This window comes from Oryzias latipes, chromosome 5, assembly GCF_002234675.1.
Source record: "Oryzias latipes chromosome 5, ASM223467v1".
NCBI lineage: Eukaryota > Metazoa > Chordata > Actinopteri > Beloniformes > Adrianichthyidae > Oryzias > Oryzias latipes.
The window spans coordinates 10,465,763-10,491,252 of record NC_019863.2 but is presented as its reverse complement, the minus strand read 5'-3'; the positions used below and the strand labels follow the sequence as shown (position 1 = coordinate 10,491,252).

The window sequence follows — 25,490 nt, the reverse complement described above, 5'->3', positions numbered from 1 at the left end:
TAATTTAAAAAATGAAAAGCAATTGAATTATTGCAGAAAGAGGTCTTTTATTCTAAAAAATAAAATAAAATAAATTGGCTTTTGCCTTTTTTATATTTAAAAGTAGACAATTATGGATTATGAAAGTTTTCATAGTTAAATTAATTGTCTTTATAGTCAGGTTTGGTTTATTTCCTTGGAAAATTACAAAAATATTTCATGTTATGAAAATATTCTTAAGACAAAAAATATATAATTTATTGAAGACCATGGGAAAACTTCATAAACAAGCAAAAATCTGTCACAATTAAGACTTACCCCAGTAAAACAATCCAGTTGTTACAATAACAGATTGTGTCCTATTTTGTCAAAAGTATTAAAAGCTATAATGATGACTTTGCATTATACCGTTTCAGCTCTGTGTCTGGACTGAAACAACAAAATCTGACATTTAATTGGACAATAGCTGTTTTCGGGTCACTTTGTCAATGATGTTAGACAAAGATTAAAATATGTCTGTAATTTGAAAGTTAAAAAAATCTACTACAAAGTCATTTAAAATATTTATTATTTCAGTTTCACAGTAAAGACACACACAGATGTGTTTAAAAGTGAGATACAAGCTTTGACTTCCTTTATCTTTGGCAGAGTTGCATATCTGTAGCTCTTCAATAATGTAACAACATCGAGCAAAATTTTGTTTTCTTGAATTTGAAAACATTACTTAAAAAATGTAAATTCACATCACGTATATAAGACTTAAGTGGGTTTTTATAAGGATTATTTTTATTAAGAGTTGGAAATGTTGTTCGGAGCCGCTTTAGCAGACACCCCGCTGTCTCTCTTCAAAAGAGCGGCATCTCAAAGTCCCTTTCATTTTACAAACCCAGCATACTGAGATATTGAAAAGGCACTGTTATTGCTCCCATTGGGCCATCCCAACGGATTGGATGCACGACGCCTGTTGGGGTCATTAGGTGGCCACAGGTCTCTTCGACAGACAGGAGATTACAGACCAGATGTCAGCTTGTATACAGCATGAAGGCGGCGTCCTGAAGTTTGTTTGGGCGTAAACTAACTTCTGAATTTCTAGCGCTGTAACTTACATGTAATATAGACAATGACAAACAGTATAGCTTTTTTTAGAAAAAGAATTCATCTTGTGTCATTTTGCAAACAATAAATATTTTAGTAAGGAAAGCGATAACTGTCTTCCAGTTCATGTGGGATTATTTCTTGGATATGTGGTCACATGACAACGATTAGGAACACTCTTGACTTGACTGAGGGTGGGGATGTTGTTCTTGAAGGAATAAGCAGAAAAACATTTTCCTTTTTTTCTAGTTGCACTTACAAACACAGGGTCACTGATCTGTGCTCTTGTTGCTACAAATGACTGCTCCCGCATGGTTCAAAACCCATGCGGCAAAGTGGAGACAGACCACTCAAGCTAGAAAGGTCATTTTATTGAAAACACACTGTTGCTTTGCCTGTCGGACTTAAAAAGACATTAGTGAACGAACATCTGATGCCTTGATCAGCAGCAGGAATTTTACATTCACTTTTGCATTTTGGAACATCTCTGCTCAGTCGTAATCTCTGCAAATCTCCCCTCTTTCTCTCCTCTTCCCTACCCCCCCTCCCATTTTCCGTTGACAAGCTCTCCGAAACTTTGACCACACAGCCTGGAAAAATAGCACGGAGTCATGCTGCAAGGCAAGTTTATCCCTGACCCTGATTCCCTCTTACCACATTTCCATCAGCGGCGAAGTAAAACACATCTAATCGTTTCAATTTTCCCCCTCTGTCGCGATATTATTAACATTGTTAATTCTATGAGGCTTGCAGCCTGGAGGGGAATGTCAAGGGAAATGCATTATGACCAGATATTCCATTGATACACCATTATACAAGCTTTCTTGAATCCTCTGATGGTCAAACGATATCAAGAGGCCTATTTAAAACCAATGAAGAAAGCAGAAGACTACCAAGTTTAAATGGAAGGACACATGAAAATATTTCTATAATTTGCCTTTAGAGCACGTTCTGTCTGCTGTTTTTCTTTCTACAACTATCAGGTAAACGTCACTGCTGATTTTATTTTTTAAATTGCCTCAAGAATGGTGAATACCTATAGTAATATTTAGTTTATGCTAATTTTAGGTTTTTCTTTTTGTCAGCAGAGACACACAAAATGTATTGGATCAACTTCTAAAAAGATTTTTATGCAGTTAAAAACATTAGAGGAAATCTAGGTCTGTTTTAAGGCTGTGCATGGGGATGTGCTCGTTCACAGGATTGCCGCACAACAAGACATCTTGGCTGGAGCCTTTCTATGTGAAGTTTGCATTTTCTTCTCCCTAACCAGACTAAAATTACATGTATAATTTTAGCTACCTTTGGTTTGAGATTTTGCATGTTTCTCCCAAACCAATTGTAATTTTTTCAAAAACCTTATTTTGAAGTGCAATTCTTGCCACTGTACCATAGTAAATCAACTTTTTGTTTTTCAAAACCTCAAAAGAACTCATCTTGTATCTTTGTAGAAATCTGATGATGGCAGTCACTGATGCCAGGTGTGACTGAGTTTAAGAAACAGTTTGGCTGTGCCCAAATTCTCTCCCTTCTCCATAAGTAGTAAAAAAACTATATAGTGTGGGACTATCTAGTGCTCTGGAATTTAAAAGCAATTAGAAAACCATGCTACTTTTTTTTTAACCCTTAAAGAGATGTCACAGATTTTCTAAAACAAACAGTATTAACAGGGCACCATGGTGGCACAGTGGTTTGCGCTCTTGCCTCACAGCACGTTCTCCCCTTGCATGCGTGGGTTTTCTCCGGGGACTCCTGCTTCCTCCCACCATCCAAAATCATGCTTCATATAGGTTAATTGGTTAATCTAAATTGTCGCTAGGTGTGAATGTGAGAGTGTGTGGGTGATTGTGAACACTCTACCCTGCGACAGACTGGCGACCTGTCCAGGGTGCCCTCTGCCTGGACTGGGGACAGGCTCCGGCAGCCCCGTGACCCCGAAAGGGCATAAACGGAAGTAGATGAATGAAAAAAACAGTATTAACATTTCATGAAGACTATTTATGAATCCACTGTGTTCTAATGATTAAAACTTGGATTGTGTTATGAAAAAAAACAACGTACACACATTTTTTTCACAAGTTCCTGGGGGAGGATCCCTCCTTCATGTGGACACCCCTGAGGTTTCTTCTTTTTTCCGGAATCCGTTTTTTTCAGGGCTCTAAGGGCAGGGATGCCAGTTTAGTTTAGTCAGTTTGTTAGTTCAATTTAGTATTTTCCTATTGAATTCTATGTATTCATGATCCTTTTGATTTTATGTTTTACTTTTTCAATTACCGATACGAAGCCCATCGCGACAACTGTTGAGAATTTGGGCTATACAAATAAAATTACATTGAATCGAATTGAATTAAAAAACGTTCAAAACACTATAGATTGTGGTTTATCCTTTTTGTCAATGAACAATGATTTTATGCAAAAACTTCTGGGAAATGTCTAGGCCACTGGACTTTGGAATTCGAGGCTATGTCCGAACTCCCTCCCTACTCCCTAACTGCTAAAAAACTATATACTGTAGTGTGGGATTGTCTATGGTGCCCTGAATTTTAAAAGCAATTTTAAACACCACGCCCACTATTATTTTTTTTTCAAATGGCAAATATGACATCAAACGTAACTTCAAACACAATGCATTGTGGTCTATTTTTGTCAATCTAGTGAGCATTGAATGCTCACTGCTTTTTCGCAGAGACGTCTGGAAAATGATTTAGGGCAGGTGATTTTGGAATTGTAGATTCGGACAGAAACGGCAAATGCACTACTAAGTAGATAGTAGTGAAGGAATTCGGACACAACCTTTGAGTAAAAGTAAACTCAACTTTACAGTTTTTCTCAGTCGCTTTAGTACAATCCTCAGATCAGAATTGAAGTTTGCAAATACGTGTGTGCATTTCTCAAAACAATTTGTACAAACAGCAAAACACTATGGATTTCTTGCAAAAGCCTGTAACTTGCTCAAAATATTTAGTTCATCTCTCATAACTAAGTCTTTATGTCATTGAACATGTCAGTGCCATCAGAATGTCAAGTCCTTGTGTCATTGTCTACGAACAAGACAGTCAAATTACTTTGTCATGTTGTCAATATAACTGTGTACTTTAGAGGGAGGTTCTGATGTAAACTATGGATAAAGTTTTGATGAAAATTATTGTCAAATTTAAATTACACCTTTTTTATTTAATTGCAAGAGACTGGACAAGATTCACATTTACACTTTTATTGTTCATATTGTAATTTGTTGACAGACCATGTCATACCAACATAGAAAAAAACCACTGCTAACAGTAACACAAAGGGAAAAATAAGATAGGACAATATTCTGTACAACAGTCCAGGCAGTGCAGTAGGAATTGGTGTGGTCTTCCTTCCCCATCTTGTCGTTCCTGTATGTTAGGCCACAAATTCTCATCCACATCACAGCGAACATCCTCTCTTGCAATGCAGCGAAATATGTTTGTCACATTATGACAACTTGGTCAACCATTTTGCCGTTAATGACTTATACGATGAACTAATGACTAGGTGTTTTGAGGAGAAAGACTATTGCACAGTGAACTATATAATACATTTTGATCAACATGACATAAACAATTGATAATGTAGCAAAGAGCAGAGAATTATAAATAATCATTTGCATGGATGTACCAAAGCAATTGCAACTTGTTCAAAGAAGTGAGAAACTGCTTATATGATGTGCACAAGTGACATCATGATGTGAAGATTGAACAAACAGTTTTGGGGATTTCATTCTGATCTGAGAATTGTACTAAAGTGACTGAGAAAAACTTTAAATTGGATGTAGCTGAATAAACGAGGCTGAAGGCCTCTTTTTGTGTTTTTTAAACGTGGCGAAAGTAGCGTTAGGATTTCTGTTCATTGGCGTCCTGATAGTTGTTAGGTTTTTTTTTGCAGTAGTGTCGTCCACTGCTTTGCCTACAATTAGAATTAAATTGTGTTTACCTAAATATTGTTTTCAAATTGATTGGAAAATTTGGTATCTGTGATTTGATGGAGATTTTGAACAATTTCTGCATAAAACAAATAAAATGTGGGGGAAAAAATTGAGTGGAAAATTTGAGCAGCGAAAAAAACTGCAAATGTAAATTAAACCTGGCAGCCGTGTAGAGGTGGAATGCTAACACATTTTGCAGTACGCTAATGCTAACGGTTACTTGTAATTTATTCTGAAGGCGTAATTGAAGTGCGCAGTTGTCCGTCCAGGTTTTCTGCTGACAGGTCTACATGAATTCAGTTTTGAGGTGTTCAAAATTTTTTGGTCAGTGGAGATTTACGCAGTTTATGCGTATTTTACATAATTTATACGCAAGTATTATTATCTAACGTAATTGTGTGTAATTCTTGTGAAATGCATATACAAATTTGTGACATTCCACAACCGTTCCAGTCTAAAAGACTTTTCATGCATGTACCACAGATGTATAACTTTTATATCACGTTAAAAAAAAACAGAATAAACATCTGATAATTTAATTGTTGATTTACTTGCTCTGTGCTCTTTACTTTTCTACAACAAAACAAAACTACAATATTTTTGCATTTTACAGTAATTCTATGTAACTTAGTAAAAATAAGTATTTTTTGGTCCACAAATTTGTAAAAAAAACTCAAAAGGACTATGTTACAAATACATAAAAAGAAAATTTGACAAATGTTTTTTATCTTTTCTCTAGTCAGTCATATGGTTTTTATCCCAGTGCAACTGCCCCCTGTTAATGAGTTAGCTTTGCTACCAGAAGCACTTAAATACATCTGATAGCAGTCATATGGGCATTAACTCTCCATATAAACATGCCCACCCAACGCTCCGGGGTTCAGCAAGCTGGTAGTACCCAAAACCCAAAACTATAGCAACCAACACGGAGCAAGAAATAGAAAATGGAGCAGAGAAAGCTTTTTGAAGAGACTGTTAAGGGCAAAACACATTCTCTAATTATAGATCTCACTTGTTCTCTTTTGAAGGCAACTGTAAATGGGAGCACGCCGGCGTTTAGGATTACTACAAGTCTTAAAACGCAACGAAATGCAGACCGCTTTACTGCAACTTTAGAAGGTTTTTATTTTGCTCCCCTGTCATTTCACTTCAATTGTAAAGAATTAATGAATCTTAAGAAGAAAAAGGAACTTTTTACTTAAAGACACGCAGTGACAGACCATGTGTTAAATGAGAGGAGAGGGAAATACCTCAGAAAGTGTGAAAAGATTGCCACGTAAGACATATCCATTGGATAGATAGATAGATAGATAGATAGATAGATAGATAGATAGATAGATAGATAGATAGATAGATAGATAGATAGATAGATAGATAGATAGATAGATAGATAGATAGATAGATAGATAGATAGATAGATAGATAGATAGATAGATAGATAGATAGATAGATAGATAGATAGATAGATAGATAGATAGATAGATAGATAGATAGATCCCAGGTCAGCGGCCTTGTGGAAGAGTGTCCGCCATGAGTTCAAATCCACAGTCGAATTATGCCAAAGACTCGAAAAATGGGACCCAGTGTCTCCCTGCTTGACACTCTGCATTAAGGGGTTGGATTGAGAAATGGGTCAAATGCAAAGAACAAATTTCACGCACTTAACTGTGTAACAACAGTACTTTAAGATAGATAGATCTGGAGGACTGTAAATGACTGGATGTGAAGTCTTTGTTCTTCTATACTCACATCCTTGTGGAATAAGAAAATAAAGCGATAAAGGTCAGTTTGAGAGCAGACTGCCAAATATAGCTGCTGTGTTCATGTGAGGGCCAGACTCTCCAGAACGACAAGCCCTTCTCTGACCATGCCCTGTAATTGAGGAGAAAAAAAGGACAGAAATTATATGTTTATTTTCGACAACAATTTTAATCTTCTGTGCTCTCTTTCAGAAAAAGAGACGCCCACAAAAAGGCTCTGAGAATCTGCTTGACGCTGGCAGTGAAGATTTTTGACCATTTTCTTTCCACAAGAAATGAAATCCCCACAGGAGCATCAGAAAGCTGGGTCGGATCTAAAAAACGAAAGAGAAAAAAATTTAAAAAGAAAAATGTTTGTCACAAATGTTGCAGTTTTATGGCTGGAAGTGTTAGAAAACCTGTTTGCTGTCATTTTTAAAAGACTCAAGCCTGTTAAAAAAAAAGGAAAATTCATTTATACAGTTTTCTGGTGGGAAAAACTTCCTACATTTTGTCACGGTTATTTTTGTCATGAAAATATTGGAAAGTATCACTTAAACGTGATTTTTCTATGCTGATGGAATGATTTTCAGGGTTGAATCTCATGTTTTGTAATTCCTAGTTATGCAGTGGTTTAAGTGTCTAGATTTAAATGATTAGATTTTTGATTCCTGTATTCCCTATCTTAATTAACTTTAGTTTTTTGGGTTTTTTGTTTTTGTATTTGACAGACATCTTTCTTGAATCAGCAGCATTGCCAGTCATTCCCCTGCAGAGTCTCAGACTTCAGTTAATTGGATGTGATAATCTCCCATTTATTTTACTGAACAACTTGATCCTTTTCCTTTATGCATGATTCCATCGTTCAGCCTCTTTAACCATCACACTAATGTCTGAAAAAGCAGTTAAGTGCATTTAAGACTATTGGAAACAGAGACAGGGGTTAAACCAGAATAATAAAATCTCAGACAGAAACCACAAACTCGCTCAACTTCACTTCTTTTATACTTGTGGCAAAACTTTGGGCTGTTTTGTTATTTTCCGTTTAAAAACCAGCAGAATGACTGATTTTTGTTCTCAGTTTTTCTTTTTTTTATTATTATCTGCGATGTCCATGGGGATGCAGATCATCTCATAGGAGTGCTGCTTACAGTAATCATCATGTTTACACACATCAGAACTAATCTTAACTGGGGAAAAACTAAATAAAAGCAAACTATATCAGCTGATTCGTGTGTAATTCATTCACTTATTTGCTATAAGTTCGAGGCTCACGGTTTAAGGAGGTGGGATCTCATCTTTTTAGCCACCAATCTCCGTCCGTTTCCCTCCATCCCTGATTCTTTTTTATTGCTTCTTCTTCAAAGAGCTCGTAACCTATAATTAGGGGGCGGGGCCTCGGAGCCTCAAAACACTTCCCCGCGTGAGAGCCCGACTTCTTCCAAACTGTCCCGGGACTCGGAGCTGCGCCTCTCCCCTCAGCTTCCTTAGGATTTTGTTTCTCAGGGATGGCCGCATCTATTCTGGAGGTAGGAAGTATAATTGTAAGTAAAAAGTCATTTTCCTTCTTTTTTTTCCTTTTTTTTTAAACAGAATCTGTTGCAATTTTGGTAAAAATTGAAGTAATGGGCAATGTCATAGGGTTATATTTTTTTAAAAACTGTGTTTGGAATATATTTCTATCTTTTTCTTTTTTTAATCAAATTCAAAATGTTAAACAAATCTACTTCTCTAGTAAGTGAACATTTAGAGCTGCAAGATATCATAAAATATATTTGAATTATGTTTAAAAGTTAGTGGCTTAAAATCATAGACAAATTCCCTTTAGTTTTATTTGGAAAGTCTCACCTCTGACAGGAAGTCAGATGAAGAAGAATATTTCAGAGTATAATTTGATTTTACGTGTTTGCATATAATAAATATTAGAGTGTCAAATTAAAGCAAGAAGGTTTGGGACATTTAAATTTTTTTTATTATTTTAAAATTATAATAGAAAAACTCTAATTATACTTGAAAAAAATATTTTGTTTGTGTGTGGTAAGACAAAACGTCTTTTTTGTGCCCTGCATTATGATGTAATTTGTTTGGCAAGTTGTGAGAATTAGAGTTGAATATAAATGTTTTTACTTTATTGAGTTTAAACATGAAGAAAAGGGTTTTTTTTAATAGGTTGCACTAAAACTCCAAGAGTTTCAAAAATAATGGATTACATACACTTAAAGTTAATAATTATTTTTAAGAATTAACACCAGTAATACATTTTTAAATATCTCAAATATGTCTTTTTGTACAGATAGTGTGAGAAAATTACCTAAAGAAAACACAACTCTTTATAATATTTTAACCCATTTTGGCTCCAAATAGGTTTGAAACAGGAGTGTGCAGTTTCTCACACGATTGAAACACAAACTGATTGAAGATGAAAGAAGCCAGGATGTAAAGGATGTCAGTTAGGAGTTTATTCATGTTATCAGCTTCACTTTCCACTGCCTGAAATGTAGCTAATCACCTAAAAATGGGGAAACTAGGAAAAGCCAGTGGTGACGCTTCAACATACGTTTTTTATTAGAGTTGACACTGACAGAAGCAACGGCAGCTTGCAGCCATTTCCTCCTGACAGTCTCATTTTTTCTCATTTACTCCCTTGTCCTCACCAGGAAGACACTCGCTATGGCTCCAGTCCTCTGGCTATGTTAACTGCTACCTGTAACAAATTTGGCAGCACCAGCCCTGTCAGGGATTCGGCTACACCAGATAAGACCGGCAGCACCACTCAAGTAAAGAAGCCATACGCCATGGCCTCTGACCTTCAAACAGCTAAAATCGGGCGGACGACAGACGCCAGTGGCCTGGCGGACTCCTACACTGGCTCCTTCACCACAGCTGGAGGAGGTGGCGGTGGGCTGCTTACTCCATCTGGAAGCCCCCCTTCTTCAGCTGGAGGCTACTCGACAGAATATAACCCCTTCTCCCACTCTTTCCAGACCTCAGTCTCCCAGGATCCGTCTCTTCTCGTGTCCAAAGCCCACGCCACAGCCGACTGCCTCAGCAGCGTGTACACCTCGCTGGATATGACACACCCTTACGGCTCCTGGTACAAAGCTGGAATCCACCCCGGCATAACTTCTGCCCCAGCTAACTCTACGTCTTCCTGGTGGGATGTCCACCCCAACTCTAACTGGCTGTCTGCAACACAGCCCCAAACTGACGGAGGTCTCCAGGCCTCTCTGCAGCCTGTAGCACCGCAAGCGTCCCTCAGCCCACAGCTGCCAAGCTACAGCACTGACTTTACGACGCTCAATCCAGCACCGTATCCCTCAGTGGGGCTGGGATCCTCCTCACATCTCCTCCAACCCTCCCAGCACATGCTGCCCCAGGATATGTACAAGCCCAAGCCTGTACCAAGCACAGGGCTAATTGAGAGTCCCATGGGCCTTAAGCCTGCCAGGGGATCAGGAGGTTATAGCGGAGGGGGGACGCCAGGCAGATCTTCGTGTGACTGCCCCAACTGTCAGGAGCTGGAAAGACTGGGAGCTTCTGCTGCTTCCCTGAGGAAGAAACCGGTCCACAGCTGCCACATCCCAGGCTGTGGGAAGGTTTATGGCAAGGCCTCCCACCTGAAGGCCCACCTGCGCTGGCACACTGGCGAGAGGCCCTTTGTTTGCAACTGGCTGTTCTGCGGGAAGCGCTTCACCCGCTCTGACGAACTAGAGAGGCACGTGCGCACCCACACGCGGGAAAAGAAGTTCACCTGCTTGCTGTGCAACAAGCGCTTCACACGCAGCGACCACCTCTCCAAGCATCAGAAGACCCACGCTGATTCTGCCATGCAGGGTAAAGCTGGAGCCGTGGAGGGAGACACTGATCCTCGGGGGGAAGACACCCCAGAGCTCAACTCCAGCACAGCACCGGCCAATCCCGCCACTGACCAAATCACCGGCGGAGAGGAAAAGACTGGCACACCTAATGGAGTGGAGAACAGCAGTGGATTGTTGGAGATCTGACTGCTTTAAGGCTTCTTTCAAACACATTTATGTACGATAGAAGTTTGGGGGTTTTTTTCCGAAGAAACTTTCTTTTTTTTTAAATGAGAAAAATTCTTCAAAAATAAAAAATGATTGATGGTAAAAAAAAAACTGACAACATAAATGACTGAACATGTTTTTGGACGCATTCACTTTCTCTAGAACATTCACACAAAGAGCACATGCACATGTCCACATTTGCATGCACGGGAATAACTGCAAACAAATGTGCCAGCACATATAATACATTCATGCATGCAAAGGTGCCCACAAAAATATGCGTGTTCAGAAACACATACCAGTAAACACGCTCATGCACACATCTTGAAGTCTGCTCACATTTTCTGCCTTTCAAATGAGACAAACCACTGGGGAAATTGCAAAAAAAGAAAAAAACAAAAGGCAGAAGGAAAATAACTCTGAGGCTGCAAAAAGGAAAGACCAGGATCTGTAAGGATGACATGAGTTGAAGCTTTGCATGCCAGGAGAACATTTTAATTTAAAACTGTATTCTGACATCAACCACACTATTGTCACAACCACCTTGATGTAAAGAATTTTTGTTTTTTGTATTTGCTGTCTTTTGTCTAATTTAATTACATATTTACATGAATAATCTAATTTATGTCTTAAATTATACACATGTGAGATGATCCTGTTTCTTGCAGAAAAAATTAGCTAAGAATAAAAAATATGGTTAAAGATGGCCAAAAAAATGAAATGCATTAAATTAAGACTTTTTTTTTCTTATTTATTAGTTAAACTGTGGAGCTTGAAGGGAATGTTTTTAGTTATTATTTATGGATCTTGAATTTTAATATTTTTCTGCATCATCTTTGAATTGTTGGGTCTTCCACACCTGAAATGCAATGACTTAGAGAGGCTTTTTACTTTTTTTCAATGCTATATATTGACTACAATATGTAGATTTTCTTAAATGTAATATTTTTCTACTTAGTGTATTTTCCTTGTGTTTTGTGAATCTTGGGAAATTAAAAAGTATCTATTTTACTTCTGTTAAAAGCAATATAATTAATCAAGCTTTATGTGTCGATCTTTAAGTGCCTCAGTATGGTAGACATGAGCTACCACTCTTTACTTTGCTGTGTAAAAATACTTTGTGTAGTGATGAAAATCTCCTAAAGGTACAGAGTGTAAAGTTTTTGGTGTGGATCTTGACAATTTGGTGCTTTGAAGAGTAAAGATGCTACAAAAAAACCATTTTTGTTGTTATTTTTGACATGATCTTATTTTAAACTGTGACTTTTTTTTTCAGTTAGCCCCACTCTAATCCACTTAACTCTGATCGCCTCACTTACTGTCCTTCTTTTCATATCTTTTTACCTCAACATGGCTAAGCAAATACTTTCATTATCTTCTGAGGTACAAACAAAGTCATTCACCAAATTGAAGTCCTACAATGACCCCCTTTCAGGGAGCCACTGTAGTTATACACAAGACAATTACTCCACTAACCAGCTCGAGAGGGGTAATTACTGCGAGCATTGCTTCAGCAGAGTCAAGACAGGAGAAGAGATTAAGGTGGAGAACTTGAAGGTGCATTGTTTGTTGGAATCAGTGGTCAAACAAAAGACCCCCAATTAAGGTAGGATGTAGGACCAAAGAGGGGATGTGGAGATTAAAATACTGAAACGAGGCTGTGCTTCGGCGTTTTGGTTCAAACTAACGGTCACAAAGTGGCATTTGTCCATCTTTATGGCGCAGTTCCTGTCAAGCTTTTACAAACTAATAAAAATACTTCAGTTGGGAGGACATCCCACACTGGATTCAAAGATAGCCTTCAGACAGACCAAGTGATCACTCAGACAGATGAGCTTGAACAACTTATTCTGTTGTTCCATCTGGTTATCAACCACTTAGGCTGGAGGATAAGACAGACGAGCACAGCCTCATGGAGAACTGGTAAAAATTCAAAGGCATTGTGGTCAAAAAACACAAAGAAAACACAGCAGATGAGAAGCACACTGATGCAGCTGGAACCCCCAAGAGTTGTTGTAACATTTACACTTCTCTGGCTGTATGGTTCCAATTTGGGACCTCTAATGAGCTGTAGTTGAGGTCAATTTATATAAAACGCCTCTGGACCCACTCTGTCATCAAGGACCAGCGTGTTTATGGAGGTCTGAAGTGGGCACATGGTTGAGTCCACAGCATAAAAGGCAAGCACGGGGAATGGGTATGGCGAGGGTGTGCCAGGCTAGCAAGTGGGGGGGGTTCGAAGAAGATCGGTCAGTGGTTTAAAAAAAAATCTTCCTTCTGCCTTTCTAAAATACACTCCTTCAGCAGTGGCGGTGGCACAACGTAGTCTTAACTTTATTTTTACTTCTTTTATTTAAAAAGCCAGGAAATGTTAAATGTTGCTTCAAATAAGGTCATAAAAAAGAAAAAATATACATGTACTGGCATATGGAAGTGAAAGCAGAAACCAGACAATCTGTTCCATATGGCATGCCCACAAGAACCCATTTCTTCTATTTACAAAATCAAATCACCACAGATTTAATAAAACTTAAAAAAAAACGTTATTCCATAGGATCCCAGACCCACCTGTTTAAGCCATCACACATCTTATTTCCCATGTAACCGACACACAAAATATCTTTACGTATTTTTTCATGCTGTGTTTAGTTAAGGCCCTTTATTTGATGAGTTACACAAACTCACCCCCTGTGAGTTGATCCTGGGACTCAGATTGCATTGAGAAAAGAAAGATTTCATCTGGATCTGCAGAGCAAAGAGCTAATTAAGCTCCTTTCCTGCCATTATGTGCTCCAAGTAAAACAATTGATTTGACATAGCCACAGGCCTCATGGCCTGCCTCTGCCTCCCAGGGCTGAGGGAGCATGGAGAGGCACCGGGCATGACAAAAGCACAGGTGTCTGCAGGTGTGACTATGTCCTTTGCAGTGAGGAGTTCGGTGGGGGTAAAGGGTTAAGAATGTCAGCATGCCCAGAGGCCCAGCAGTCAGGCCATAAGTAGGAAAGATAACAGTTTTTTTAGGCAGGGAGGTAAGGTAAGTTAACTGGAACCACCCACAACATGACCTGGAGAGAGGAGAGGGTCAAACGATGAAAAACAAAGGCTGAGGAGGAAATCATAACAGATAAGAGAAGGCAAAAGGTAAAAGAAATAAAGGTATACCGCACTTTTTGTCTCAATTTCCATTTAAATGTAAGGAAAGGAAGCCACAATCACAAAAAAGATGTGCATCTTTGATAAAGTATCATGTGTTTTCCTCTATTTCAAACTACTGATATTTGTGTATTAATCTTAAATGCCTCATGTTACAAAACAACCAGCAGCCTTTGAGCCAAAGTCATTTCTCCAACTCTAATCACTTTATGTTACAGCATTTTCTAACTTGAAAGCATCCTTTAAAGTCTAAAGGGAGTCCTCCCTAGCAGCCCATTCCACCACATGCACCACTAAATGAGACCATTTTGTTTATAGGTAGTGCGCAACTGCTGTGGGTGACTCTGTGCCCCCTAAAAAATATAATACACTTCCTATTTAATGGCTTCCGGATGACAAATTGCTTCCAGGGAAAAATTAGGTAACTAAATTTGCAGGTGCAGGGGTCAGCAGCTACAGGTGAGTGGTTGAACAATAGCATTTGTGCTTATTTTCTGTTGCAAACTGTGATTTTGCTTTTTCACAGTTCATCCTGAATGCAGCTCTACATTCGGAGTTCAGCTTTAAGAAACACAAACAATAGCTAAAGTTCATAAAGCAAAGTATTCCCATCATTCTGGCTGACATGGAAAGTTTTAGAAGTGAATTATCTCCTAGATAAACAGCTGAAAAACCACTGAAAGAACTGATGGCCCATTATAACCTAAATGCCCAACAGCTATCTAGAGCCCCATTAAAGTGCTGTTTCCTCTCAAGAATCCTTGCTTTCTTGATCATATTAAAACTGACACGGCCAAACCCTTCTTGCATGCAATTCTGTGTTAATTTCAACTCAAGCAACTAAGCAGTTCCGTGCAATGGTTAGTGTGAAGAAACCCACCAAATATGGTTAAACGAGGGGGGTTTATGGGGTAAAACACCCCAAATCCTCAGGGTAAAGGGTGGAAAAAACTGTTAGAGGACTCTGCCACTAACTAAGAGGAAGCAAAGAAGAGGCACGCAGTCGCAAAGCAGCTTGAATCTGGATGAGGATCAGCTTAACAAGGAAAACTGAAGGGAAAGAGTCAGGAGGGAAGACGGAGAGACAAAATGCAGAAAAAGAAGTGAGTGCTTTTGGCTGGAAGCTGAAGTTGGGAGCCAGGGCTGGCAGGGATTGGTGGAGGAGTGTGGTGGTTCAGAAGTCCTCCAGTGCGAGGCGCCAGCGTGTCCGGCGGGGGCCCTGACCATGAGTTGCCTCACCCCCCCAGAGCCACGGCCACAAACCCCCCACCCCCTTCAGCACCACCTCGCATCCAACCCAAAACCCACTGGCAGGCACTAGCTTCACTGACGCTGCTGCATGTTTATTTAATATTCTGAAGAAATTGAAATATCTCTGTGGGTTCACACACATACATGCACAATTACTCATAGACATATATATATATACCGGCACACATACATCCACACACATCCCCACCACCACAATATATAAATAAAAAAGGAGAGCAGTAATGTTCTCTTGATCTGTGGCCAAGGAAAGAGTTGGTCTTTTTCAAATGGTGTTTTAAGAAGTATAGAAGGAGGAGCGTGAACGCTTGACACTGCAAGTTGCCTGAGCCGCCCACATGTCTCAGTCTGACTCCTCCAGAGGAAAGAGCACAACAACCAATTGGTTGACAAACAATAAGTTGTTTCCATGTCACAAAAGTAGAAAACAAAATAACAAAGTGTATTGAAAGCAACTTAAGAAAGTAATTTTCGTAAAGATTTTATTTGAAAGAGTATGTGGTCCCTGAATTAGAATGCGAATATGAGGTGTTAGTGAAGCGCTAAAGGAACAAATGTGCATGCCAGCCCTGTTTTGCAAGTGTGCACTGCACATGATACACAGGCACACACACTCACACGCATCCATAATGAGCCTCTGATCATTACAAAGCAATTCCCTCAGACAGAAATCCCTTAAACAGCCTTGGTTTTGGTCTTCATGCAATTCCCCTTCTGTCTCCTCTCCCCTCAACAGCCACCAACCACTGCTGCTGCCAAAAATAACACAGGAGCGCCACTCGAACCCAAGCCTCACCACGGCACAGCTTGGCCACAAGAGAGGGATCAAAACACACACAAAAAAGGAAACATCATATTGTGGAAAAAGGGGAAAAGAGCATTCATACAGCTCCCTGCTTGAAGATATCTACTGATGACTTTGGCAACCAAAGAACCACACATACTTATGCAGCAGCCAAGACAGGGGAGAGGAAAGTGTGTTTGTGGATGTAGTTTGTGTCCATGTGTGCATACAAGTTGGATGAGGAGTATTGTAATTGCGAAGCAATTACATTGGCATTTATTTCTATTTTCTTAGATTATCACATTATAGGTCAATAAATTATGGCCTGAGCTTGAAAATGAAGGGAAATCTGCACAGAAAATGATGAGGAGGGGCACAGTGTGGTCATAGATTAATCATGATGCTCCAGTTGTTGCTTTGCAAGTTCAAATGGGAGACAGCTATACTCGCTGTCATGATCCGTTTCCTTTATGTAAAGTCATGGCTTCACTTTTTTTAATGCCAATCTGCAGGCGTTCACAAGCATAACATTGTGGGACTCAATGCAAAACCACATAAATAATAGGGAAAAAAGCCTAAAGGTAAAAATCTACCAGTATTTTATGGTAACCCTGCAATATATATATATTTTTTAAAGATGGGAAAAGTTGAAGCCATTTTTTTTACTACTGTGAGAGGATCCAACTTCAATATTGAAAGTCCACATAAATCACTGGAACTGTCATATTATCCAGTAATAAATTAGGTTGGAGGAGATTTAATAGCTATCAGATTTGGATGTCCTAAATCACAAATACATTCAATCTTTCTGGTAACTGGACAAAAAAAAACTTTTCATGAAGCATTTGGCCTTTCTATTAAAGATTGGATTCAACGTTTAAATATCTTTGACCTTCAATTATGCTGTCATCAGACGCTACTATGCAAATTACATTAAATATGTCTAAAACTGAGCATATTAGGCTGATTTACAGCTGTTCACAAAAGACAGCATGACTGTTCATGGTTGTATGTTTGCATATTTCTGACTGGCCTAGTCAAAACTAACAATATTTTCATGACAATGCCACTTTTTCCCCGACGAAGCTCCCCAACTGTATAAACAACACAGCCACAAGGCACAAGGGAATTTATTAATTTAGATCAGATGACTGGAAACTTTATGTGTGTGAAAAAGATTCAAAGTAGATTTTTTTTCCAGCTTACAACAAGGCAGGTGCGCATGACTCCAAACAGACATTTTCAAGGGAGCTCAAATGGTCAGTAACTAAATGTCGCCCTCCTCTGGTTCATGCAACCACTCTGGTCTGTCGTTTAAAACCAAAACATTAGAATAAGACAGTTTTCACAAAAACTTGTTCTCAAGTTTGAATGGTGTGTCCCTCCACATAAAGAGGAAAAAAGATCTGACTCAAACTTTGAAGTAGAACGTGCATCAAACGTTAAATTTTATGTAAGAATTTATCTATATTTCTATATAATCTATATTATTTGGGTATTACCGGTAATATTACTATCATTTCTTTATTATCTACATATATTTTAACAACTACTTGGTTAAGTAGTTGATTACTCAAAAAAAAACACATTTCTTCATTGCTATACTATATATATATATGCATCCTTCTTCGATAAAATGTTCCTCCAAATGTTTGTTTCTAAAAACAGTTTCGAATATTTCACCTTTTTTTTTGGTTAGTTGCATGAAGGGATGAAATATAGTGAACTATATTTACTCATGTTACTGAAATTTAAAACCCTTCTTTTGTATTATAATTTGTTTGAGTATGACCATATGACTGTATTTTCAGTAGTACTTAAGAACAATGAAAACAATAGGTTAGGTCTTCCTTTTTTTGAACATAAAAACAATCTTTAAAATGAACAAGTGCTAAATTAAAACATGATAAACCAGAGGCTCACAAAACTTAACCTCTAACCCAGGGGTGTGCCATCTTTAGCACCAAGAGCCATTTGGACCAGTTTATTAAGGACCAAAATTCAGCTACAGCCACAAAATCCCACTTTACTGTTTAGAAGTAAAGCCTATCATATTTTTCTGTCCAGTAGGCCATTCATTTATAGTTTTTAACTCTTGTGCTATCTTGTGGGGTCAAAATGACCCCACCCTTACATTGATGTGTTATTCCTACCATGACAAAGGTGGATAAAGGTGAAGAGGATTTCATGGAATCCATGGACACCACTGAAAATCACAAATCATTGAAGAAAAAAGGTTCAGCGCACTGTCTAGTGGGTTCAGATGACCCAACTCCCAATGTTACTGTGCCTAGGATAGCACAAGGGTTACACATTTTAAATAATAGATTTATAGTTGTGTTATATTTCTATTGTATTACTTTTGGGATAGCACATGCAAATTCTTTGCAAAATAAAATAAATCCTGTCAAATAAGATCCTGCTATAGTAGATATACAATTTTTATTTTGAGAACTTTGTATCTGAAAAGCAACTAGATAGGTAGGAATATGAGTTAAAACTTATTCTTATAATACCGGTAATTATTTTAATTAGTATTATAATCTGTTTTAATATTTATAATTTAAATTATTACAAAAATGAATGCATTTTGGAGGAACGGTAAAGCTTTCAATGCCTCTTGATTTAGAGTAAGGTAGGTAAGTAGAGTAGTAAGGGGAAAAAAGAGTTCATTTTTAACTATGGTAAAATTTCTTCAGTTTAAAAATCTAAGAGTAAATAAAAACATAACTAACAAACCTATTATTTGTTCAAAACGTTTGCATTTTCCTTCAAAACTGCAGAGCTAATAATGGAGGGCCGCATGTGGCTCCAGAGCTCTGGACCCCCGGCTCTAACAAAATCAGTTTCAAAAATAAGTTAACAAAATTTTAAATTGTTTTAACTGCTAAATGGCTTATTTGAGTTGTGTAATATATCAACTTATTTCCATTTTCATGGAATAGACTTGCCAAAAATATTAACTTGATTTTTGTAGAAACATTTCTACTTGTTTATGTTTCTTCAAATAATGGCCTTTAATTTTTAGTTCAATCTGACTACAATTACAAATCATTGTATTCATTTTATACACATCATATCATGTCATTCATTGATTACCCATATTACCCATAATAATTGCATCTTAAACATTTATTTAAGTTGTGTTATGCCCTTTGTACTTTTGTAATGTTACATGTTCATGTTGTATTAATTCAAGACATATTTGGTACTAGGAAAAGCCCGCGCTTCTTTCGGCCAATCACGATTTGTGTGTGCTACAGGATGCTATTACGTCATATTTGTGCGCCGAACGCTGTCGCTATGGAGGGGGTTTACTTCGTTTTTCTTTCAAATACTGTAGCCTTAAAATGGGATTAGAACTCAAACGAACACTCGTGTCTAATGAATGCTAGATAAGCTTTTGGTAGAAGGATTTTCCATCCGCAATAGTTCAGCTCTATCTGCGTGAAATAGGGAATGAACGACGATACAGCATCGGACAGCTGGAAGAGAAACTCCGGGTGCTCCAGGTGAGTCCAAAGCTAAGCTAACTCAAATCTTGTCTTTGCTGGCAATTCCTAGCAATGAGCAATTCTTAGTTTTTAATGCAGCTAAACATTTTTGAGGCCTGAGTTCACGATGATCCAAGCCTGCAGCAGCACAGTATTTTTTATTTAATGTTTATCTTTCAGTCAGAAGCCTGCATAGAGAAATATGTATACACGGGTGTCATGCAGACTTTCTTTTGATAGGAGATGCTGGTGTCTCTAAGTGATGGACAAATGTACACCACGTGAAGACACTAGGCCATCCCAACATGCCCTTCCTCCTCCTTTTCACACCCATGTTAACCTGCCTTGTTTTGAAAGTTTATGTAATTTGTTTTACTCAGATATTGGGTGACACCAGTTAAACAGACGTTTTGTCTGTAAAGCGTTGGAAACTGAACCATGCACAAGAACTTCTGAAATTAATAGTGACCTCCCTCCTTATGATGACTGAACTCTTCTTTCACCTCCAGCTTTCAATCAGAGGAACGGGCTTTGCTCATTTCAGGATCCTGAGAATCGGCGAACCCATGTTGTAGATTCTCTATAATCCTGTCACAAAGCTGCTTTTATTCTTTGTAATAATTTAATTGCATAGCATTCTACATCTTTGTGTGTTATACTGGCCAAAATGCTAGTTCAAGTAGTTAATTTAAACAGTTTTTTTTAATCAAAAACCAGTCACTGAAAAATGACTTGTTTACTGTCATTTGAAACTAAGAGAACCATTTCAAGGACAGTTTATGTACTTTAAGCATTTTATAGCTTAGTGTTTCTGGGGAAGTTCTGGTTAATAATAATTTGACTGTAATATTTGTTTTATTTAACCTCTTAAAGATTTACTCCAGTCATCTTTTTATCTATTGTAAAAGCATTCCCAGCTGTCTTTTTATTCTGATTTTGCCATTTTTGGCCTAAATTATAAAGCTTGTCCTTTTTTTTGGACATAGTTTCTGCAGAGTGGCAGGGGTTTATCAGAAATGTGGCAAGGCAAGTTTATTTGTATAGCACAATTCGTACACAAAGTAATTCAAGGTGCTTCACAAAACAGAAAAATGCATTAAAATCACAATACATCATAGAAATAATCAACGTAATATTTACTTTAAAAGAAAGGGAAAAAAATGTGCCTGTTATAGGCAGGACTGTTGGCACAGAGTAAGCCCGCCCCTTCTTCTTGACATTCCTCTGTTTCTCACACCCCCAACCTAACATTAATGGTGCAACAAAAATGACGAGCAATATCTGAGCTATCCAGCCGTACAGTTTTAAGGCCATATTCCATCTCAGACGAGGAAAACAAAGACATACATGGATCTTGTCGTCTACAAGTGGATGCATCAGAATGGAGTGGAGCAGGGAGCTTGTGGCCTACCATAGTACCTTCCACTTCCCATCTACAAGCTTTTTCCGACTGCATTTTTGCCTGATTCACAGCATATATATCCTCCATCATCAGAAAAATGCCACAAGAGCATGCTTAAAAAACACTATTTTCATCTGAATAGTTCTTTAAACTCTTTTTAAATCGAACAGCATCGTCTACACAGAGCATATCAAGGTTTTTTTTAATTAAAACTGTTGTTTTTTTTCCCCTCCTCATCTAGTATTGAGCAAATGCTGGCTGTGAATCCCGGAAAGACGCCCATCAGTCTGCTGCAGGAGTATGGAACGCGGATAGGCAAAACCCCAGTGTATGACCTGCTGAAGGCAGAGGGACAGGCCCACCAGCCCAACTTCACATTCCGCGTCTCCGTGGGAGAGATCAGCTGCACCGGCCAAGGGCCCAGCAAAAAGGCGGCTAAGCACAAGGCAGCTGAGGCTGCTCTGAAGATGCTGAAAGGAAGCCTGGAAGGTCCCGCTGGTGTCGTTGTCGGAGTGGACGAGTTTGTTGGTGTGGATGTGTTGGTTGATGAAGACGGGTAAGGATACAACTTAATATTTAAGTTTCCCTTTTTGTTGTTTTTCTTTTTTTTTTTTTTTTTTAATACAAAAGGTCAATTAATGTTTCTTTTTATGCCTCACATTGTTGAGTCTCCATATAATTCCCAGGTAGACTCTGTTGAGATGATTGAGATTCAGACCTGTTTGACACGTCCTGTCTACTTTTTCACCTTCATGCAGACCCCAGTCAGAGATGAAAACTACAAACACTTCCCAGCAGTCTGAATGTAATCCTGTCGGGGCTCTTCAGGTAAATGAACACAAAAAAACTTCAACAAAATTCTGTCTTTGAGTTTTTAATCATTGAATTTGTTTTTTCCTCATGTTAGGAGTTGGTGGTACAGAAAGGATGGCGTTTGCCAGAGTACACAGTCACCCAGGAGTCTGGTCCAGCCCATCGCAAAGAATTTACGATGACCTGCAGAGTTGAAAGATTTGTCGAAATTGGTATAAGTCTCAATGTGGAGATATTGTTTCTACTTCAAGTTCTTACTTTATTTTAAACCAAACTGCCCTGCTTTTCTATTTGATTATTTTTGAAACTTTAGTTTGTACTCATGTTATAAAACTGTCATTTTTTTATTTCTTATTTTAGCATCGGAATGTCATGAAACAGCACAGAACTGAGGTTGATATATTTCAAATAGATACTAAGGGGGCTCCTATTTTAGATCCTAATTTCTGTAATGCAGGTTTTTGCAGATCATGTCGATAAGTTAACCTCAAAAAGTTCTCGTCTAAAGTAGTTTGGTGGGTTTTCTTGTTATTCAGTTTTATTCTTTGGTTCAGTCAATGAGGTACTGATCCTGTTGATCCCTTTATCTATACATAACATTATTGATTCCTTATTTCTTTTATTTTTTTAGCAGACCAATTTTTATTTTGAAGTGCAAGCTCTGGCTTTTTTTGTTTTAAGAGTTTTTCCATTCATATTGACTTCTTCTCTCATCATCTAAACATCCTGAAATATTTCAAAATATTCTAGATAAAGTAAAATTGCTCTACTTTAGTTGGCATCTTGTGCCTAAACTTTAATTGGAAAACAGTGTAAAGTTAATGCTGTGACTTTACATTGCGTGAATCTGCAGCGTACAGTCCCAGCGTGCCGTAGGCCTCTGTCGGTCAGCGTTGACCATGGATGATGTATTCTAACTCTTGTCTTGTCTGGTCGTCTGAGACAACGTTGGCGGCGGATGAAAAGGCCAATCTGGGAGAGGCATTCTTTGCCGCAGAAATTGCATCTGTAGGCAGTTCCCTGGCTGTCATTGTTCCGAACCTTTCTGCAAGGTGGCTTGTCTTCTGTCACAGTGTACAGTGTAAAGTCACAGCGTACAGTTCCAGCGTGATGTTCCAGTGTAAAGCAGCTGAACAAGCAGACAGAAACAAAGAAAGTACGTCTGTCTTGATTGTTGAAAAAAGGAAATTTGTTCTGAGCTTGGAGTGAAAAAATAGTAAGCCTTGGATAAAAGACTACATTATCCTTTAAAGTCAGGCTGTGCACTCAACTCTTTACATAAAAAAGATGGATCACTCTGTAGATTTGAAGATGGATGTTGTCACTAAGAACTTGATACTGGAAAACTAATAACCCTCTTCCTTTTTTCAGTGTAATTTTCTGGCCTCCAGTGGCAGAAACCTTTTAGCAAATGCTAGATTCAATTAGTTAAATCGGAGCACATATCAGGTTGCTTTTTTGTCTCTTATTAATACTCTGTTGTTGTTATTTCTCCAGGAAGTGGTACTTCTAAGAAATTAGCCAAGAGGAATGCAGCTGCTAAGATGTTGTCACGAATACACGACGTGCCAGTAGACCTCCGAAGCACCAATGACGCCGACACGGAAGAGGACACGTTTAACATGGTGAGGGGCCGACTGCGTTGAGGAGGATCCTTGGGAATGCTTTGGTTAAATGTCCCCAAACAAACACTTAAAACACAAATGCACACAACAAAATTGTCTCTTTCATAATCCTTGATGGCACAAACGACTAGCCTGTGGATTTTTCTCCACAGCACATGGGCGGTAGAGTGGAGTCGGGCAAAGCGAAAGGCTTCAGCTGCACGTGGGACTCTCTGCGGAACTCGGCTGGAGAGAAGATCCTCCAGCTTCGCAGCCACCCTCTGGGCATGCCCTCTGACTCCAACTCCTGCGCTCTGCTGAGTGACCTGTCTGCAGAGCAGCGCTTTGATGTCAGTTACCTAGACCTAGGTGAGCCCACATGCAGTTGGAGTCGCCACTGCACCGCGCCACATCATGTGCGCACATTGAAGGAATGTGCTTGTCAAGCAGAAAAGAAAGCAAGAATTGTAAACATCTTGCTTGCGTGGAAGAGGTTCCGCATCTTATTGAAAGCAATAAACATCACTGTTGGGACGTCTTGTTTGTAGAGGGTCCCCCCCTGGGAAAATGTAAAACTCGATTGATCATTTCGTTGAAGTCAACCTCATTTTGCTATCCGCTTTATTCTATATTTGACGTTCCTCCAGGCCTTGACAGGTGGCCAGAATGCAACCTTATCTAGAATGAAGGGAAGCTTATTTACATCAAAAACTGACAATATGAACTCTCAAAACCTTATTTGGCTGAGAGAACATAGGAGATAAATGCATCATTCCAATGGGTTTTAGAGGAAAAGCTGCATTTGCTTAAACATATTTGTTGATGACTCTTGTTCATATTTATATGAAATGTAAGGCAGTTTGATTGATTACACAGATTATGTCCACCTGCACCACTTTGGGTTTTTTTTTCCTTCCAAAACTTCACATTTGGGGTTTGTTTGTTTGTCACCTTAACAACCACACTGTTGTGAAATTGCTCAAGTGTAGGTTTCATAACCTGATACTGGGGGTCACTTACCTACCGGTAGTATTTTATTGCCGTTGGATAGAAATTTATTGCAGATAAATTCATGCAAAATGTGGTCTTCCGTGAAAAGAAAAAAGTATGAAGAGTGTGTTTGCTTCACATTCTGTCCCGTCTCGTTTCAGAGGAGCGCAGCCTCAGCGGCCTGTGTCAGTGTCTGGTCGAGCTGTCCACTCAGCCAATCACGGTGTGCCACGGCTTTGCTACGAACACCGACGCCGCTCGGGCCAACGCAGCTCACAACGCACTTCAGTACCTCAAAATCATGGCAGGAGGGAAATAAGGAAACTGTTGCCTTCCTCCTGACAGATTCAAAAACTCGCCAAGTTATCATTAATAATATTATTATTTTGTAAAGGGTCAAATGAATAAATCCCAAATTGAGACTTTTTTCCTACACGTCAATCTCTGAACCCAGTTTTTAGTTTATTTTATTCTACGTCTGACACGTGCCACTGAAGATTTATCTGCCTAAAATAATCTCACGCTCATCTTCTTCGTTGATGACACCAGTTCTTTAGCTTCCCTTTCACCCACTGTGTTTTATTAAATACAGACTATTTTAGAAAGTATTCAGGTAAAACTATAAATGGAGATTCTTCATTAAGAATCCTGGTTTACAGGGAGGAAGTATAAAAAAAAAGTTTATATTCTTCCAAATGTAAAAAGTAACAAACTGCTCAATACGTGAATTATTTCAGATGTTAGTGAAGGAGCCTACCCAAGTCCTGATAAACTATTTAAACCCAACAGTTCAACACTGCCACATTTTAATGTTTAGCCATGCTATCTTTTATCTTTAAGCAAATTAGGTGTGTATTTTTGGAAACTCTTTGAGTTGTTGTCACGGTGTCATAAGTATCTGACCAACTCTGTTATAGGCCGTTCGCTAATCTGGTTCCGTTTTAAACAAATGTTCCTTTCTGACTGACAGTGAGGTGTGACCAAGCCTCACTCTATTCTAGTTATTTAACGCATCGACTTCCACATCACAGACTCGCCATATAAAGCGACCACATGTTCTAATGTGAAAATATTTATACCTCAAGACTATTACCGTGCGTGTGTTGAATGTGTAGCGTAGACTCCTTGTGTTCTCTGTCCTTGTGGATTAGGTTCTTTTAAATAAAAGAAACTTCATTTTACTGATTGTCTTTT

General features: G+C 38.6%; 2 protein-coding genes across 3 annotated transcripts; both read left to right on the top strand.

The window, feature by feature from the left end:
* Positions 1 to 6,509: 6,509 nt before the first annotated feature.
* sp7 (Sp7 transcription factor) lies at positions 6,510 to 12,006 on the top strand. 2 transcript variants are annotated; one of them, XM_004068679.3, is made up of 2 exons: positions 6,510 to 8,291; positions 9,420 to 12,006. In XM_004068679.3, the coding sequence occupies exons 1-2, from the start codon at positions 8,271 to 8,273 to the stop codon at positions 10,764 to 10,766; spliced, it is 1,368 nt and encodes a 455-aa protein (XP_004068727.1). In that variant the 5' UTR covers positions 6,510 to 8,270; the 3' UTR covers positions 10,767 to 12,006. The 2 variants fall into 2 exon arrangements, with proteins under 2 accessions (XP_004068727.1, XP_011473169.1); XM_011474867.2 differs by having other exon boundaries at positions 6,510 to 8,306.
* Positions 12,007 to 19,262: 7,256 nt separating this feature from the next.
* On the top strand, positions 19,263 to 25,477 carry tarbp2 (TARBP2, RISC loading complex RNA binding subunit). Its single transcript, XM_004068678.3, has 7 exons — positions 19,263 to 19,505; positions 21,131 to 21,445; positions 21,648 to 21,717; positions 21,797 to 21,914; positions 23,200 to 23,327; positions 23,480 to 23,675; positions 24,458 to 25,477. Exons 1-7 carry the CDS (start codon positions 19,453 to 19,455, stop codon positions 24,613 to 24,615), a joined length of 1,038 nt encoding a protein of 345 aa, XP_004068726.1. The 5' UTR covers positions 19,263 to 19,452; the 3' UTR covers positions 24,616 to 25,477.
* The last annotated feature ends 13 nt before the right edge of the window (positions 25,478 to 25,490 follow it).